Here is a 17,645-nt window from a genome sequence, read left to right on the forward strand (position 1 = left end):
ATTATTCAGCTCTTCGGGAAAGAGAATGATTTGCTTCATCTCCCTCTCTCTCGCCCCTCTCTCTATTCCTCTCTGAACAGAGTCAGTGTCACATTCCACGACAGTGCTGCAGCACCCAGCTACTGCAGACCAAGGACTTGGATCATTTTACGACAATTTCATCCCAACCAGAAACAATCCACTACTCCATGAATGGGACTGAGTGACAGAGAAGGGAGTTGTGCACAGGTCAAATTACGACTTCCCACTCTCAGGATCCACTGATGTTTTTATTTGTTCACGGGATGTGGGAGTCGCTGACAAGGCCAGAATCTGTTGCCTCGCCCTAACTGCCCTTCAGACTAGACTCTGCTTGAGTTGCTGTTTTTAACTTTCTGTTTTTTCGTAATGACTATTAATTGAAACAAATCATTTGGTCTATTTTGTGTTTGCTACCTCCTCTCTCTTTGGATTATTATAAATGCCTTTTTCTTCCTTCAGGAAAATATTTGATCACAGCAAAATCAAAGTAGTGATTCGATGACATAAGGAGAAGTGCAGCCAGCTCGTTCTCACAGAGTAAGTACAGTATCACTCACAGAGAGCAGAGACATCAGTTCCACAAGAACCAGCAACACAGAAAGAGATAAGAGCAAAATAGTGCAGATGCTGGAAATCTGAAAGAAAAGTAGAAAATGCTTGAAAAAACTCAGCAGGTCTAATAGCATCTGTGGAGAGAAAGACAGAGTTAACATTTAAGAGTCATACAGACATGAAACGTAAACTCTGTCTTTCTCTCCACAGATGCTGTTAGACCTCCTGAGTTTTTCCAGCATTATCTGTTTTTTGTTAGCACAAAGTTAGACTGGCAGTGAGCTCAAGTTTCAGGAATGTATATTCGTTCGAACGGAGCTGGAGAGTGCGTGAACCAGATGGATTTTTATCAACATGACTTTCAAGATTTTTTAAAATTAAATGTCACCAGCAGCTGTGGTGGGATTTGATCCCACACTTCCATAACATTATCCTGAGACGGTCCTGATGTTTCTTGACACAGTAGGTGTGGAGAGGATGGTTCCTCTTGGAGGAGAATCTAGAAGTCGTGGTCACTGTTTAAAAATAAGGGGTCGCTCATTGAAGACAGAGATGAGGAGATTTTTTTTCTCACTGAGGGTCGTGAATCTATGGAACTCTCTTCCTCAGAAGAAGGTGGAAGCAGAGTCTCTGAATACTTTTAAAGCAGGGGTAGACTCTTGAAAGCAAGTGGGTGAGAGGTTATCGAGCGTAGGCAGGAATGTGGAGCTGAGGTTAAAATCAGATCAACCATGACCTTCCTGAATGGCGGAGCAGACTCGAGGGGCCGAGTGGCCTATTCATGCTCTTTATTCCTTCTGTTCTTTTGTTCATTAGCTTGGAACTCTAGATTCCCACTACGCCAGCATCTCCACTAATAAAACTACCACTGAAACCAAACAGCTGCTGTTTAAAACGTGCCCGTCTACTTCTCACCTTGTGCCTGCAATAGCTGCTCTTTGTCTGACTTCCCACATCCTGACTGTCCGGCTCTGTTCCCACTCCTCACTGTCCAATATCAACAAACCGGGGGAGTTGGAACTCAACCAGGAATATTCACTGCTGCTTTGCGGAGAGAAATCAGCAATGATTTTCAATAACAGCTTCTTGCCATTTTGTCTCCCTCCTCCCAGGAGGCTGCTGTTTGTTCCCTTCCCCCAGAACCGGGATCTCTTCAATGGCGGCTCTTCCTGTCCCAGGTAGAGCTGGGGGAGAGTAGCACGCATGCGCTCTTCTGCTCCAACCCATTCAGCTCTCCTGACGGGTCGGAATGACGCATGCGCAGAATTCTACATCAGTACATGAAACAATTTTGTTTTGAAACGTTCTGCAATTCACTTTTACCCGAGATCAGCAAAAGAACTGGAGCTCCTGAGAAAGGGACCGATGAAAATTGGGACTCGCCCCCTTAAGAAACTCAACTTGGGATCTTTCTGTGCAGCCTTTTTGTTGTTCAGGGGCCTGTATTCACAGAGCAATCCTTCAGATTCACTGGAGGAACCCGGGAGTCGGGGTGTTTGCTGGGACCGTGAAGGAGTTAATATCTGACAGGAACTCTCCCAGATTCGTTCAATCCGAGTGAAACACTCACTCACTGAGAGTGATACCCAACGGCCCTGAGCTGCAAGGTGTACAACAGGGAACTGAGGGTTAAACATGGGCCATCGTTTCTCACTCACTGACACTGTCAGAGAGACAGAGGCATAGAGTCATAGAGACATTACTGCTCAGAAGTAGGCCATATGGCCCATCCAGTCTGACTGCCTGTAGAATAATCCAGTCAGTCCCATTCTCCTTCTCTATACCTGCAACATTATTTCCCACAGGCGCCCACCCAATTTCAATTTGAAATCTTTGACCATCTCCGTTCCCACAATGCCCATAGTGATCAAGATCCAGCTCATTACCCCGAGGGTAACAAAGTTCTTGCACGCATACCCCCTGCACATCTTGTCTTAAATGTTAAACCCGTTTTGCTGCCCCCAATCCTTCCACTCTCAACCAATCAATCACAGAATCACAGAATCACATAGTGCAGAAGAGGCCCTTCAGCCCGATGAGTCTGCATCGACACATGAGAAACATCTGACCTACCTATCTAATCCCATTTACCAGCACTTGGCCCATAGCCTTGAATGTTATGACATGCCAAGTGCTCATCCAGGTACTTCTTAAAAGATGTGAGGCAACCCACCTCCACCAACCTCCAAGGCAGTGCATTCCAGACCATCATCACCCTCTGGGTAAAAAGGATTTTCCTCACATTCCCGCCTAAACCACCTTCCTCTCACCTTGAACTAATGTCCCCTTGTGACTGACCCTTCAGCTAAGGGGAACAGCTGTTCCCTATCCGCCCTGTCCATGCCCCTGATAATCTTGTACACCTCGATCAGGTCGCCCCTCAGTCTTCCCTGCTCCAACGAAAGCTACCCAAGTCTTTCCAACCTCTGTTCATAACTTAAATGTTTCATCCCAGGCAACATCCTGGTGAATCTCCTCTGCACCCTCTCCAGTGCAATCACATCCTTCCTATAATGTGGTGACCAGAACTGCACACAGCACTCCAACTGTGGCCTCACCAAGGTTCTATACAACTTCAAGATGACCTCCCTACTTTTATAATCTATGCCTCGATTGATAAATGCAAGTGTCCCATATGCCTTTTTCACCACCCCACTAACATGCCCCTCTGCTTTCAGAGATCTATGGAAAAACACGCCAAGGTCCATTTGTTCTTCAAAACTTCCTAATGTCATGTCGTCCAGTGAATGCTTCCTTGTCAAATGTCTCCTTCCGAAGTGTATCACCTCACACTTTTCAGGGTTAAATTCTATCTGCCACTTATCTGCCAATTTGACAATCCCATCTATATCTTCATGTAGCCCAAAACACTCAACCTCACTGTTAACCGCCAAACCAATCTTTGTGTCATCTGCAAACTTACTAATCCTACCCCCACATCGTCATTTATGTTGTTTACATAAATGATGAATAAAAAGGGAGCCAGCACAGATCCCTGCGGTACGCCACTGGACACTGGCATCCAGTCACTAATGCAGCTTTCTGTCATCACCCTGTCTCCTGCAACGAAGCCAATTTTGAATCCACCTTATCAAATTACCCTGTATCCCATTTAAATTTGCCTTCTTTATAATTTTCCCATGTGGTACCATGTTAAAGGCTTTGCTGAAATCCATAAAAACTACATCAAGTGCACTACACTCATCTACACACCTGGTCACCTCCTCAAAAACTCAATCAAATTTGTTAGGCATGACCTCCCTCTGACAAAGCCATGCTGAATATCCCTGATCAAACCTTGCCTCTCCAAGTGGAGATAGATTTTCTCCTTCAGAATTTTCTCCAATAGTTTCCCTAACAATGACGTGAGACACATTGGCCTGCAGTTCCCTGTCTTATCTCTACAACCCTTCTTAAATGGAGGAACCACATTAGCTGTCTGCCAGTCCTCTGGCACCTTCCCCGTGACCAGGGAAGAATGGGAACAGGTTTCTTTTGTTTATCTGATCTAAACCTATAATAATCTTGTACACCTCTCTCAGACCAACCCTCAATCTCGGTTGCTTCAAGGAGAACAGCTCGAGATTTCGCAAACAAACCTTGCAGCTGTTATCCCTCATGCCTTGAACTATTCTAGGAAATCTTCTTTGCACCCTCTCAAGGACTCTCAAATCCTTGCAAAAGTGTGGTGACCAGAAATGGATGCAATATTGTAATTGTAGTCCAACCAGAGCTTTAGAAAGGTTAAACATAATGTTCCTGTTTTTATGCTCAGTACCTCTGTTGATTAAAGCAAAGTTCCCATCTGCTTTCCAAACTACTCCCTCAAAATCTCCTGTCTCCTTCAATGATCTAAAGACTCTCAGTCCCTCTGACTGTGCATAATCTTTAGCACTGGACTATTATGTTAATACTGCCTCTGTTCTGTCAAAATGCAGAACTGTTCCTGCGTGTGGGATTAATAATATGTCTCTGTTAACAATATCATTAAGATCTGAGACTGCAGCTTCTGCCTCTCCATGAGAATTTTTCAGGATAAAACCAGAGTTTACTCGGATTTTTGCAACTGTTGCATTACCTGTGTCTCAAAGCCCTCACTCACTCTGTTTCTGTCAATCCCTCCACAGCACCGCCGCCCCCCCCCCCCCCAACCCCCCCAATCTCTTGAACTCTACATGAAGGCGGCATACTGTTGTTTCGTGGCTGAGTGCACACAATTTATATCTTCAAATGATCAAAAATAATTCTGCTTGTGAACAAGATAATTTAAACCACTTACGGGTTAAACCAGGCACAGCTCTGATTGGCTGCAGTCCCCTGAATCTGGGGAACAGACACTGTGCGGAGCTCCGGCTCAGAGGGTTTAAGTTACTGAGCTGTGAAACTACAACTAATTCCCAAGAATCCACAGCACAGGCCGAGAGGAGAGGAAAGCCTGTCCTGGGAGCTGTAAATCTGAGACACCGTTTGTCTTGTCAATGTGTAGATGTGAACATTGTATCAGCGAGACCACGTTAAAGGGGCGGGCGGGTTAGACTAATGTCACTTTGTTTGTGTTTCCGGCCTCAGCGCCAGATTTCCGAGTCATTTTTGTATAAAATCACAAGATTTCCCTGTCATAGGATCGCGCTGCTCCCCTGCTCAGCCCTGAAGAGAGAATTTAAGGCAATTTTTTCGCTTATTTCATGATTTTAAAGGAAACACAGAGAATAAGTCAGCGCTCGACTGAGAGGGCGCGATCAAAGCAGCAAAGAAACGGGTTTACAATTAAATTGCAGGGATGGGGTCGCCTACACTGAACACGCCAAGCGCAAGACGGTCACTGCTAATAAGGAGGTGGTGTACGCTTTGAAACGCCAGGGCCGCACTCTCTATGGATTCGGCGGCTGAGCAACTTTACTCTTTCTACCAAACACACAACAAAGTCTCTTTTAAGAGCCACCCACAGTCTCCCAGAGAGAGCAGAGACCTCGGAACGGGAGGTGGGATAAACATTTTTAAGTGTCTAGAGATGAATATTTACTTTGTTCCGGTTTGTGATGCTGCAACCACCGAATTTCACATTTTAGTGGAGCAGCGATGGAGATCATTCCTGTATAATCATTCAGTGTTTCGATAGTTTGTGGAACCTTTCTCTGGAGTGCCGGAATACCGGTGTTTGTTAGCAGCAACCGGTGAACAGTTGACTAACCAATCACAGTTCTGATGCTGTACAGAAAATTGGACGGCAAAAGACAATTCAACCAATCAGGACCCGAGTTGGCAAGAATTATCAGAGTTTGATTGGAACTGTCAATTTGGGCTCCAGCCATTTACTGTTCGGGGCGGTTCCTCACTGAGTTTAGAATGGCTGATTGTAGGGCAGACTGTAATCGGTTCAGAAAATGGCCAGGATCAAGCAGACACCGCGGAAATCGACCGGAGGGAAAGCTCCCCGCAAGCAGCTGGCTACCAAAGCGGCCCGGAAGAGCACTCGAGCCACGGGCGGAGTGAAGAACCCTCATCGCTACAGACCCGGCACTGTGGCTCCGAGGGATATCCGCCGCTACCAGAGGTCCAAGCTGCTGATCCACAAAGTGTTTTTCCTGAGCCTGGTGCGAGAGATCGCTCAGGACTTGAGCGTCCTGCTCGTCCAGGGCTCTGCCGTCATGGCCCTGCAGGAGGCCAGCGAGGCTTACCTGGTGGGGCTCTTTGAGGACACCAACCTGTGCGCCATCCACGCCAAGCGAGTCACCATCATGCCCAAAGACATCCAGCTGGCCCGCCGCATCCGCGGGGAACGCGCCTAAAACCCGGCTTCAGCACCTAGTACAACAACGGCTCTTTTAAGAGCCACTAAATCGACAAATGAAAGAGCTGCGACCTCCTGTTAAAAACACCAGCTCTTAGCCCGTTCGATGATAATTTATTCTCCCTTGCACCAGTTCCTTCATCTTGTCGACATCACGCTTGTAGAATTGCGAGATTACCGATGATGCCGTTGTCAATTGTAGCGCAGATTAGAACTGCCGAACGGTTCTCGGGTTTTTTTTTCACTGAATTGCGGCATTTACAATGCTGCATAAATAAATCCCGTGCACAGGGTATGGTGCGATTTGCAAGTTAATACCCATCGTCATTGAGTGTCCGAGAGTAACCCTCCAGTGCTCCAATATAGCTGATGGTTGTCGTTGCTCACAGATATACAGCAAAGACACAGACCGCTCGTGTTAGTGCCAGACTGACTATCCTTAATTAATCCTTGCCTCTCCAAGTGGAAATTAATTCTATCCCTCAGAACCTTTTTCAAAAGTTTCCCTGCCACTGATGTTAGACTCACTGGCCTATAGTTCTCCGGTTTATCACTACCACCCTTCTTGAATAATGGTGTCCATTTACTGTCCTCCAGTCCGTTCACCTCTCCTGTCGTCAGAGAAGATTTGAAAAATAATATCAGGGTCCCTGCAATCTCCTCCCTTGCCTCCCACAGCAGCTTGGAATCCATCTCATCTGCTCTTATAGGATGTTATTACACTAGAGTGGTCATAATGTTATGCAGCACAGAAACAGACCCGTCTGCCCATCGTATCCATGCCGGCCCTGTATGCTCTGGTGTTTCGAGTGCTTATCTAAATACTTCTCAAGCGCAGTGAGAGTTCCTGCTTCGCCATTAAATAGTGGTGCACAATCACTTACAAGTTCAAAATGCAGCGGTCAAATAATAGGTCACCGTTTCACTGATCCTGTGAGTGGCTCTGAAAAGAGCCTTTGAGTTATTAGATAAAGAACGGCCGCTTCACTTGGTTTTCGAGCCCGCAGCGGCGCTGGTTTTCTTGGGCAGCAGCACGGCCTGGATATTAGGCAGCACCCCGCCCTGAGCGATGGTCACCCCTCCCAGCAGCTTGTTGAGCTCCTCGTCGTTGCGGACGGCCAGCTGCAGGTGTCTGGGGATGATGCGGGTCTTCTTGTTGTCCCGGGCCGCGTTACCGGCCAGCTCCAGGATTTCAGCCGTCAGATACTCCAGCACAGCAGCCAGATAGACCGGGGCTCCGGCACCCACACGCTCAGCATAGTTGCCCTTTCTCAGGAGCCTGTGAACACGGCCCACCGGGAACTGCAGTCCAGCCCGGGAGGAGCGAGACTTGGCCTTGGACCGAGCTTTACCGCCGGTCTTACCTCTTCCAGACATTTCCACAATCTCACAAACACTTCCACAGAGAATGAGGAGATACTTTCACACTCGCTTCTCTTATAGCTTCGGGAGGAATGGTGCTGTGGGCATTGCTGATTGGTCACTTTATGCTGCGTCTCATAATGTTGTTCATATCACCAAACAGATATCTACTGAACTCACCAATCCGGAGACTCCACGGAGTGAGGGCGGAAAATAACGGCGCCAAATTATCAGATTCCAACTGTTTTTTTTCAAATGCTTAAAGCCCGCCAAAATGTAATGCAACGAATAAAGGGAGGTATCGCTGTCTATTTCCCTAGCCTTGTTTGTCGGTATATGTCGGTTTCTGATGATCATTCTGAGTTTATCTGTATCTAAAACAAGCTGAAAATAACGGCTCTAAGATTACAGAATCCAAGCAATACTTTCTATTCGACATCGAAAAGACCGCCGATATATTTATAAAACAAGAAATCTATCTGATAAAGAAAAAAGAATCTTTAGTAGCTAACTCGATCTGACGACGAAGTTTTTAAAATATCCGCCCCTGATGGGACTATTTCACATTTTATCCCACGCTCCAGATTCGCTTTAAAATCCAAGGGTCCATTTGCGGTTAATTTCGGTCCTATTTGAAATCCACTAACTAGCTGGCATCAAGCCTCTCCTCATCGTTCTACAAACGGACGGTATATTGTAGATATTCGTGAGTCAAAAGTGAACATTGTTGGTGTAAATTTGCCGGCGTTGAGACTGTAGGTTCCGATACATCTGGGGCTGATAGGAAATGAACTGATCGATTATTGAGACCAAACTTGACCAGAACTGGAAACTGACGCATTTGGTTCTATTCTCTCTCTCTCCAAAGCCAGGGAAAGGGGCCGAATATGAACGCGCCTGAGAACAAAGCGCAGAGGGTCAGCGGGAAGTCATTGGAGAATTATAAACAAGACCCAATAACCGACCAGGCGATAAATCTACATTACCTAGAATATCTGTACTGAAGGCTGATTAAAATAACAGTTCGAAACTTATCATAATCGATACATGACATTAAAAAATAGAGATGATATAGCTTTTTCGGAGAGATTGTGGGTGGCTCTTAAAAGAGCCGTTGTGTTTTGAATGTTTTTCAGTCCGTTGTGGGGTTTTACTTGGAGCTGGTGTACTTGGTCACCGCCTTTGTCCCTTCCGACACGGCGTGCTTGGCCAGTTCCCCGGGCAGCAGCAGGCGCACGGCGGTCTGGATCTCCCGGGAGCTGATGGTGCTGCGCTTGTTGTAATGGGCCAGGCGGGAAGCCTCACCCGCGATGCGCTCGAAAATATCGTTCACGAACGAGTTCATGATACTCATGGCCTTGGAGGAGATGCCGGTATCGGGGTGAACCTGCTTCATCACTTTGTAGATGTAGATGGAGTAACTTTCCTTCCTGGATCTTTTCCTCTTCTTGCCGCCCTTCGCGGGCAACCTTTTCTGCGCTTTCTTGGCGCCCTTCTTGGAAACCTGCGCTTTCTTCTCGTCAGCCATGATCACAAACAACTTCAGACACAGAATAACTCAATGCGCTGTCGAAACTCGCATTTTATAGACGAAACCGGAGGCCGATGCTAATGAAGGATGGGTGAATGTCATCTTCCCGATTGGCTATTTCACAATGAGGTCAATTCGTCATGTTTTACATCTTTCGGATTAGTTAGTTTAAAAACACAATCACATTTATTGGTCCTTCAATCCACAAAATCTCTCAGCAGCCAAACCTTCCTTTCCCGTTACCCGCCCCATCCGCCCAAATCCCAGACTTCCTCATTCCCTCTGCCACACCAGCACGTTCTCTCTGCTGGGAATACCACATCACTCTATAATCCTGCTGATGCTGTACATACATTTTCCCTTCCTCACCAGGACCAACGGCTCTTCTTTACTTCCGCCCATCAGCAGGACAGAGCCGTCCCGGATATTAGGGGTCAGACAGGAGTTCATGCGACCTTTGCTGCTCATGTGAGGGGGGAATAAGTTTGATGAGCAGCAGCCACAAGTCCCACATGTGACTTTGATATCGTGGCAATAACAGAATTCAATATTACTGGCTAAAAACTATTCAGGGAAGCCCATTCACCAAAAGAAACAGCACGGAGGGTGAAGAGGGTATTGCATTGATCAAATAAACATTTATAATGCTGGAGAGAGATGATGTCACTGAGGGGGATCAAACTCAGAATCTATTTGGTTATATTTAGGGAACAAAGCAAAATCTAGTCCACAACAGGATACAAACATTCTGTTAAAAATAACTTCTCTGTAGGCTACGCGAATGTGGGATTCATTCTGTGGCTATCATTATGTGCTTTTTCAGTGAGGATTATAATCTTTATCTCTCGGTTTATGTGCAGTGATATCGAGATTTAATTCATAACGTGAAATATCTTAAACATGTTTGTTTGTTTTCCTCTATATTATTCCGTTTTCAAGTGAGTGTTGCATTTACAATGTACCTGTCAGTCCCGGGATATTGTTCCGCATTTCATTCAGCACACGCTGTTTTTATTTAAAATTATTTTTATAATTATTTTTTCTCTCTGTACTTCTCTACTCTTCGGTTTCCCTGTGTGTTTTTTCTCTGCACATGTTAATGTCTGCCATGTGAGTGGGTTTTTAATCTGACCATGTCAATCTTTGGTATAAGTGTGTGGTATTTTCCCATCCCTGTCATTTTATTATTTGGAGAGTGTTTCTACAACTGTCTCTGAAGGCCTCAGTTAGTTGTTTTGGTCTGACCCCTATCGAAATTGATAAACTTTGAAATATATTTGAATTCCAAGTGAACATCTCAAAGGATCACAAAATAGGGTTTCACGATTTAAGATTTGTACTTTAACAGACTGAAATCAACATTGGTTAAACGTCACTCAGTCACTAACTAACACACAGAGATACAGAAAAGATCCCCCTCCCACTTAACTTCCTAACGTGACTGAAAATCAAATGCCACTGTATGGTCTGTACTCAATGCCTGAAAAGCTAGTGATCAATGGACTATCTGTTATTTCTTGATATTGTAACATGGATTTTAATCTATACAAGACATTCTCTTGTTTAATATGATGGAATTATTCCCTAACCCTGTTTCTGGCATCAAGGATGTTTTAAAAACACTTGGTCTCATCCTGTGGCATGTCTGTCTGGCTTTACACTGGATATGTTACTTACTGTAATGCAAGTGTTGCTTTCACTCTTTATATGTCAGTGTGTGAAACATCTGGGTTGTACTCTGTACCTGTCAGACTTTATGAAGTGTGGCATTGTGTTTTCATCCACTCCTGCCAAGCTACTGTATGCAGCTTCATTATGTTGTTTTGTTTTGACCAGTTTCTGATAACTGAAATTATAATGGTATCTGTCCTCATCACTTTCCGGCTCATTGAGTTTTATTTTGCTCTGGACCTGTCAGTTTCTGGTATGTGAGGGCTGGATAATACTGTACCGACTGTCACTGGTATGTCAATATGTGTTTTTCCCTGACTCTGTCAGGTTTCTGTCACGTTTGTGTTGGCTTTAATTTGTAATAGGGCATTTACGATAAATGAGTGTGAGTTTGGATCTGTACCTGCCCGTTTCTGGTGTGTCATGTGTCCTTGGTTTTCACTCTGTGCCTGCTCAACACTGTTATGAGAACCTGGGCTTTATTGCACATTTCACTTTCAGATGAATGATTGTGAATGGTAATCTGTACCAATTAGTTTCTTATAGGCACATTGACTATTTACTTTTTGCCAATTTCTGTTAGGTGAGTGCTTCTTTCCTCTGTCCCTGTCACTTACTGCTGCACTAAATGGTGGTTTTGCTTTTGATCTATCAATTGCTGATATGTGAATGTGGGTTTTCCTTTGTACTTGGCAATTTCTGACATGGAAGAAGGGGCTTAACTCTGCATCAGTTAATTTCTGCATGTGGATTTGGGATCACTGTTAACCTGTCAGAGACGGATACATTATTTTGTATTTGCACTTTACATGTTAGTCTGGAATAGATGGATCTGGATTCTGCTGAGTACCTGTCAGGTACAACTATTCAAGTATACGTTTCACTCTGCACATGTCAGTTTATAGTCTGGTAGAAAGATCATTCTTCTATACCTTTTATATTCTGGCAAGTTTATTTAGCATCATTCTGTATCTATCAGTTTATTTTTGGTTTTACTCTGTACCTGTCTGTTTCAGATTTGTTTCTGTACCTGTCAGTTTTACAATACAAATATGTATTATTGTGTACCTGATTTTGGCCCCAATAATAGATTGTGGGTTTTAATCCCTATTTCCCTGTCTCTGGGATGTGGATGTAAATGTAAATATTACTTGGTACTTGATTTGTGAAGGTGTTTTTTTTTTAATTTTCCCTGCCATGTTCCTCACATTTGAATGTGGATCTTACCAGGTACCTCTCAGTTATTGGAATGTGAGTTAGGGTAATTATACTTTTTCTTTAATCAATGACAAGTAAGTTTGCTCTTTTTTTCTGTCAGTCTGATCACAATTCAGTGATGGTTAGTTTATGATAACTGTGTACAAGGTACATTTTATAACCAGCTACAATATTACTGTGGCTTCAAAAACAGATCAGAGCCTGTCTGCAGCAAGTGATTGGCCTCCTAGTCCCTCAAAGCCTTTCCACGACCTAAAAAACACAAGTCAGATCAGAGATGAAATATTCTGCACTGGCTTGAATAAGTGCGCCTCCAACAACATGAAAGAATCTTGAAAACATCATAAAGCTGTGGATTTGACTTTCACACCATTCACCAGCTTAAGCATTTACTCTCTCAACCACTGGTGAACAGTGTGTACCATCTATGAGACACAATGCAACAGCTTGGTAAGGTAGAGTGCAGGACTCAGACTGTAACTCTCAATCCGTTGTGCAGAATGAGATTAATGGTGTGTATCTCAGTCTTGGGTGCTTTATATGAAAGAAATTTGAATTGTGTATTTGGCTGTCTATGGTCAGTGTGAATGTGTGAGATGAATTGTGCACCTGTCAGAGAAGAACATGATTGTGTGATTCTTGGACTATGTCAGTCTCCACTACTGTATGTTAATATGGGGCCAATTGTGCCCCTGCCAGTATCTGGAAGCGAAAGTGAGTTGACCTTGGTTCTGCAATCGTCAGTCTTTGAGTGTCTGATTCATACGGTATATATCAGTCTCTGGTGCTGCCTCTGTATGTTGTTTTTCTTTTGCACCTGTCAGCCTGTGGTGCTGTGTAGAACTGCAGAATTAATTGTATTAATGACATTTTCTGATACTCTGTGTTGTGTGGAATAAATTGTGTATCATCATTTCTCTTATTAATTGAGAAAGTGTGTTTCCTTCTGTGCTTTCACTATCCTGTGTACTGTGAGCGTGTTGCATTAATTCTATATTGCTTGCATCTTGTATAGTATGTGAATGTGTTCTCTGTGTCACTCCATCTCTGTTAATGCTTGCAAGAGTGCAATTGATTCTACCTGGTACTATCTGTGAGATTGAGATCGCTTTTGAATCTGTCAACATCTGGAACTAAATGTGAGCTTGAAGTTGATACTGTCAAACACTTGAGTGAGTTTTTTGTGTGCCAACCTGCGGCAATATTTTGTGACTGTTGGATTGACTCTATGTTTTTCAGGCTTTTTTCTTATGTTTTTGTGTATGCCTGTGGTTTGACCTCTACATTTCAATTGCTGGTACTCTGTATGAAGTAAGATTAACTCAGTACTTTTCAGTTCCTGGAACATTATGTGAGTGTGGACACGCTTCCAATGTGAGTTTGGATTAACTCAGTTTTCATTAGCATCTTGCTGACAGTGAGTACGTGATTTATTCAAGCTCTCTCTGTCTCTACAATTGTATGCGACTGTACTACTCGCTTTATGTTTTTCAGTGCCTGGTGCAGTGCATGAGTTCAAGGTTAACTTGTACCAGTCAGTATCTGGTACTTAATGTGATTGTGAGATTTTTTCTGTATTTTCTAATCTCCATTCCTCCATGTTCATGAAATTATTTTTCTATCCTTCAGTTTCAGGTCGTGTAAATGACTGTGGTATTTATTATATGGTTTTCAGTCCTCGTTATTTCTATGACTCTGGGTTCCATTCTGGATCATTCAGCCTCTGGTGCTGCATGTGGATGTAAGAATAATTCTGTATTTGTCATTCTCTGACATGTTTTGCAATTCCTTTATTTTCATCAATCTATTGGGAGTAGATTTTTGTGCCATTAGTTTAACCTCTGTGATTCTCTGGTTATCAGTGTGAGTGTAGGATTCATTCTGTTTCTATGTGCCTCTGGTGTTGTATGTAAGTGTGTGATAATTCTGTGCCTGGACTATACGTGTGCCTCAGGTATCATGTTGGAAACTATTTGTTTAACATTAATGTATCAATGTATGTTTACCTTGACATTTAATTTATTATATGCAATTGATATATTTTATAGGCATAGGTTATATTCAGTAGCTGTGTGGGAGTTGTCAAATGGTATTCAATTTGTAGCTCTGTGAAAACAATTGTGTATAGTGACATCCACTTCAATCCTTGTATGTAATTCCTGCAGTTTGCAGCAAAGGAATTGCTGTTGAATCATCTTAATCATGGTGAGACTTTTTGGGTTGTTATGCAATATGTAGCCCTGTCTAAATTATGAGGCAATTAATTGCAAAATATTCATAATGTTACAATCAGTTAGTTGTTGTATTTTCTAGCTAAGGTTTTATTATTTAATTTGTGACCAGGGTGACTCAGTGCATTTACATCTGCCGGTGGGCGTGTATTTTTTTAATCCTGTGGTTGATGTTAGCTGGGTTGGACGGGAATGAAAAGGAAATCAGCTTTGTCTGCTCTGTTGAATCTTAGATTGAAATGTTGTCTCTTACCTTGGGAACAGTGTGGGACTGAACACTCATTTTCTTTGTGAGAGTGGATCTAATGAGCTGTCAGTATCTTGTGCATTGTGAGTGTTGCTGTACCTGCTTTGTGTTGGAACTGGCTGTTTGACATTTCCCTAATGTCGAGGAATAATCTGGTTCCTCCAAATATTTGTCTGCAAAAAGAAAAATAACTCATTTAACCGAGGAATAGATGAAATAAAAGATGCAAAAGTTATCATTGTAACCATTCAAATAATAATCATTAGGAACCATCGGGAAATTAAACCTTTTAGCACAAACAATGTCTGACTCCACTGCAGTAAGACCCCAATCTGCTTCTGCTGACCGGGTGTTTTGAGCGATTTTACAACAATTTTGTGACATTCAGAAACAAGCCCAATCCATGCACTGTTCCCTGAGTTGAGTTGTCCGCTGGAGCTTTTGTTCTGGTCATGTTTCTAATTCCCGCTCCATTTGAACTAAGTATCCAACCGCAAACAAGCAGCCGCTGTTTTAAATGTGTCCTTCACACGTCTCACCTGATACCTGCAATAGATTTTGTTTGTACAACTTTTCTCATCATTTTTGTGCAGTTATTTTCTTCCACTGTTCATTGTTCAATAAGAACAAACAGTGGGAGACGGGAACTAAACCAGAAACCTTGACTGCGGTTTGGGGAGAGAGAACAGCAATGATCTTAAATAGCGAGTTATTGCCATTCTGTCTCCCTGGCCCTGTTCAGACACTGGCTGAGAATTGCCTCTCCCTTCCACCCGCTTACTCCATGTTCCGGGACCAGATCCTGTCCCACTGGGCCGATTGCAAACAGACCCCGACTCCCCCGAATGTGCCCGGCAGTCAATCCCAATCTCTGAGTATATCTGCTGACGCGGTCCCAAACCGATGTGCTGCTGGAAGCAGATGCTGTTTGTTCACTTACCCGCGGAGCCGCAATGTTTCCGGTCGCTGCTGAATGAAACCATCTTCCGCTCACTGAGTGATTGACGCTCAGGGAATGTTTTGGGGGAGGGGTGCGCATGCGCTCTTCGCCTTATGACGACACGGTGTGCTGGGGGCGGGGTGTGGGTTATACCGCGCGTGCGCAGATCTCCTGCAACAGTCCGGCGGCCGGAAATTAAAGGGAACTTTCCCCATTTCAACCTCATCAAAGAAAGAAGAAAGTTTCCGAACTTGGAGTGGGCGTGGTTGCACAGTTGGGTAGTTGTGGGCGTGGAGCCAATAACGTGGGAGCTATATCGTGGGGCCGATATGCCACAATTAAAACCGATCCTCCCCTGCCCTCCCCATTCTCCATACTGAAGGGACAATCGCCTCCGCGACCGCTGCTCCCCCGCCAATATCCCCTCCCCTTTTCACCGCGCCTTTCTATGCAAATGCAGGAGATACAACGTCAGCTTTTTACCTCCTCAAAATCCAAATACCTCTTCCAAGTGAAACAGAGATGCACTTGTTGTATTTCTCAGTTTAATGTAGTGTGTTTGCAGGGTGATGGTGTTCCCATGCGGCTGCTGCCCTTGTCCTTCTCGCCTGCAGGAGTCGAGGGTTTGGACTGAGCTGTGGAAGGACAATTAATGTTGGGAGTGGGATTTAAAACCACGACTCGAGAGAAAATGGGGACCGAAAGATGCTTAAACCGTTCGAACATCCTTACTCACTTGAACAATGTAATGGGGCACAAAGTTATTGCGCTCTTCACAAACGGTTTGAATTCTATTTTCATCTTCATTGCATTTAAAACTCATTGTGATTTTCCTTTTTGCAGCACCTGTCAGGTTCCTGTATCTGAGTCCCATCCTTCCCCAAGCCGCCGGGGGGTGAGGAGCTTCTCATTGCTGCATTGCTCTGTTTGCTCATATCAGCAAAGACCCAATTCCCGCCCGACCTGTTCCTCACACGAAGGTGATGAGAGTGTAAGATCTGAGCGGCGTGAAGTGTCCAATTGGAGAGTTACATCCTGGCGACAGGAATATCTCTCCACAGCTGCTTTCGGGCCTGCTGAATATTCCCTGCATTTCCTGTTTCTGATTTTGTGCCATCATTACAGGAGTTATTTTTTACTGACAACCCAAAACATGTCTCTCGGGGCAGCTCCAGCCATAGCTTTTCTGTGATCTTCTCACACAAAAGTTCGCGCTTCACTTTCCTACACACATGTTTTAATGTCGGCTGTTTTCATACTCATCATCCTGCACCATGGATTCAAACCCGCCGCCCACTGACGTCTCAGGCAGTCCAAGCGTTTCTGAGGAATCCGCAAAGGCAAGCGGATCACAGAGTCTGTTAGAGAATCTGAGGCTTTAATCCACACTCACATACAGTAACACTGAGTGATGGTGAGTTAATAACACAGTCACACACACACACATACAGAAACGCATACACAGCGCCATTGGGAGATTCGGAATGAGGAGATTCAGAAACTCCATTACAATGCGATAGAATAAAAAGCACAGAATAACTGCCAGACTCATTTACATTACCGGAAGCTGACTGTCAGAACAAATCAATTGTACATCATAGTTCCCCTGACAGGCTCAACAAGTGACCCAACCCTTATAGAGAATCAGAAACAAGTTACAGACTGAATAATGCGAAAGAATTTGATATCAGAGATTCAGAAATGTGGTAATGTCACTGGGCTAGTAATCCAGTGAACCCAGGTTCATGCACTGAGAATATGGGTTCAAATCCCACCACAGCTTCTGGAGAATTTGAATTCTGAGTATCTCAGTAATAGAGGCCATGAAACCATCATTGATTGTCACAAAAAAAATCTGGTTCACTGATGTCCTTTTGGGAAGGAAAGCTGCCATCCTTACCGGGTCAACATGTAACTCTGGACTCACAGCAACTTGGTTAAATTTTATCTGCCCTCTGATAGCACTATGGGTGTTGAGACACCACATGGATTGTGAATAAAGAAGGCAGCTCACCACCACAGTCTGAACAGCATTGAGGGATGGGCAAGGACTTCTGGCCTCGCCTCACGAAGACCACATC

The 17,645-nt window shown here is 44.1% G+C and overlaps 3 protein-coding genes and 1 long non-coding RNA gene across 4 annotated transcripts; 1 reads left to right on the top strand and 3 right to left on the bottom strand.

Moving 5' to 3' along the window:
* The first annotated feature begins 5,957 nt into the window (after positions 1-5,957).
* Positions 5,958-6,418, top strand: LOC121274528 (histone H3, embryonic-like). The gene has a single exon (XM_041181867.1). It carries the CDS (start codon positions 5,958-5,960, stop codon positions 6,360-6,362), a length of 405 nt encoding a protein of 134 aa, XP_041037801.1. The 3' UTR covers positions 6,363-6,418.
* Positions 6,419-7,348: 930 nt separating this feature from the next.
* Positions 7,349-7,758, bottom strand: LOC121274541 (histone H2A-like). The gene has a single exon (XM_041181881.1). It carries the CDS (start codon positions 7,739-7,741, stop codon positions 7,349-7,351), a length of 393 nt encoding a protein of 130 aa, XP_041037815.1. The 5' UTR covers positions 7,742-7,758.
* A 1,026-nt stretch (positions 7,759-8,784) lies between these two features.
* On the bottom strand, positions 8,785-9,254 carry LOC121274551 (late histone H2B.L4-like). Its single transcript, XM_041181889.1, has one exon. It carries the CDS (start codon positions 9,252-9,254, stop codon positions 8,877-8,879), a length of 378 nt encoding a protein of 125 aa, XP_041037823.1. The 3' UTR covers positions 8,785-8,876.
* Positions 9,255-12,246: 2,992 nt separating this feature from the next.
* LOC121274573 lies at positions 12,247-15,698 on the bottom strand. The gene is made up of 2 exons (XR_005942268.1): positions 15,565-15,698; positions 12,247-12,398 (listed from the first exon to the last, which is right to left on the bottom strand). It is a non-coding gene; the product is annotated as an uncharacterized LOC121274573 (long non-coding RNA).
* Positions 15,699-17,645: the final 1,947 nt, after the last annotated feature.

The sequence above is a fragment of the Carcharodon carcharias genome (genome assembly GCF_017639515.1).
Source record: "Carcharodon carcharias isolate sCarCar2 chromosome 37 unlocalized genomic scaffold, sCarCar2.pri SUPER_37_unloc_1, whole genome shotgun sequence".
Classification (NCBI taxonomy): Eukaryota; Metazoa; Chordata; class Chondrichthyes; order Lamniformes; family Lamnidae; genus Carcharodon; species Carcharodon carcharias.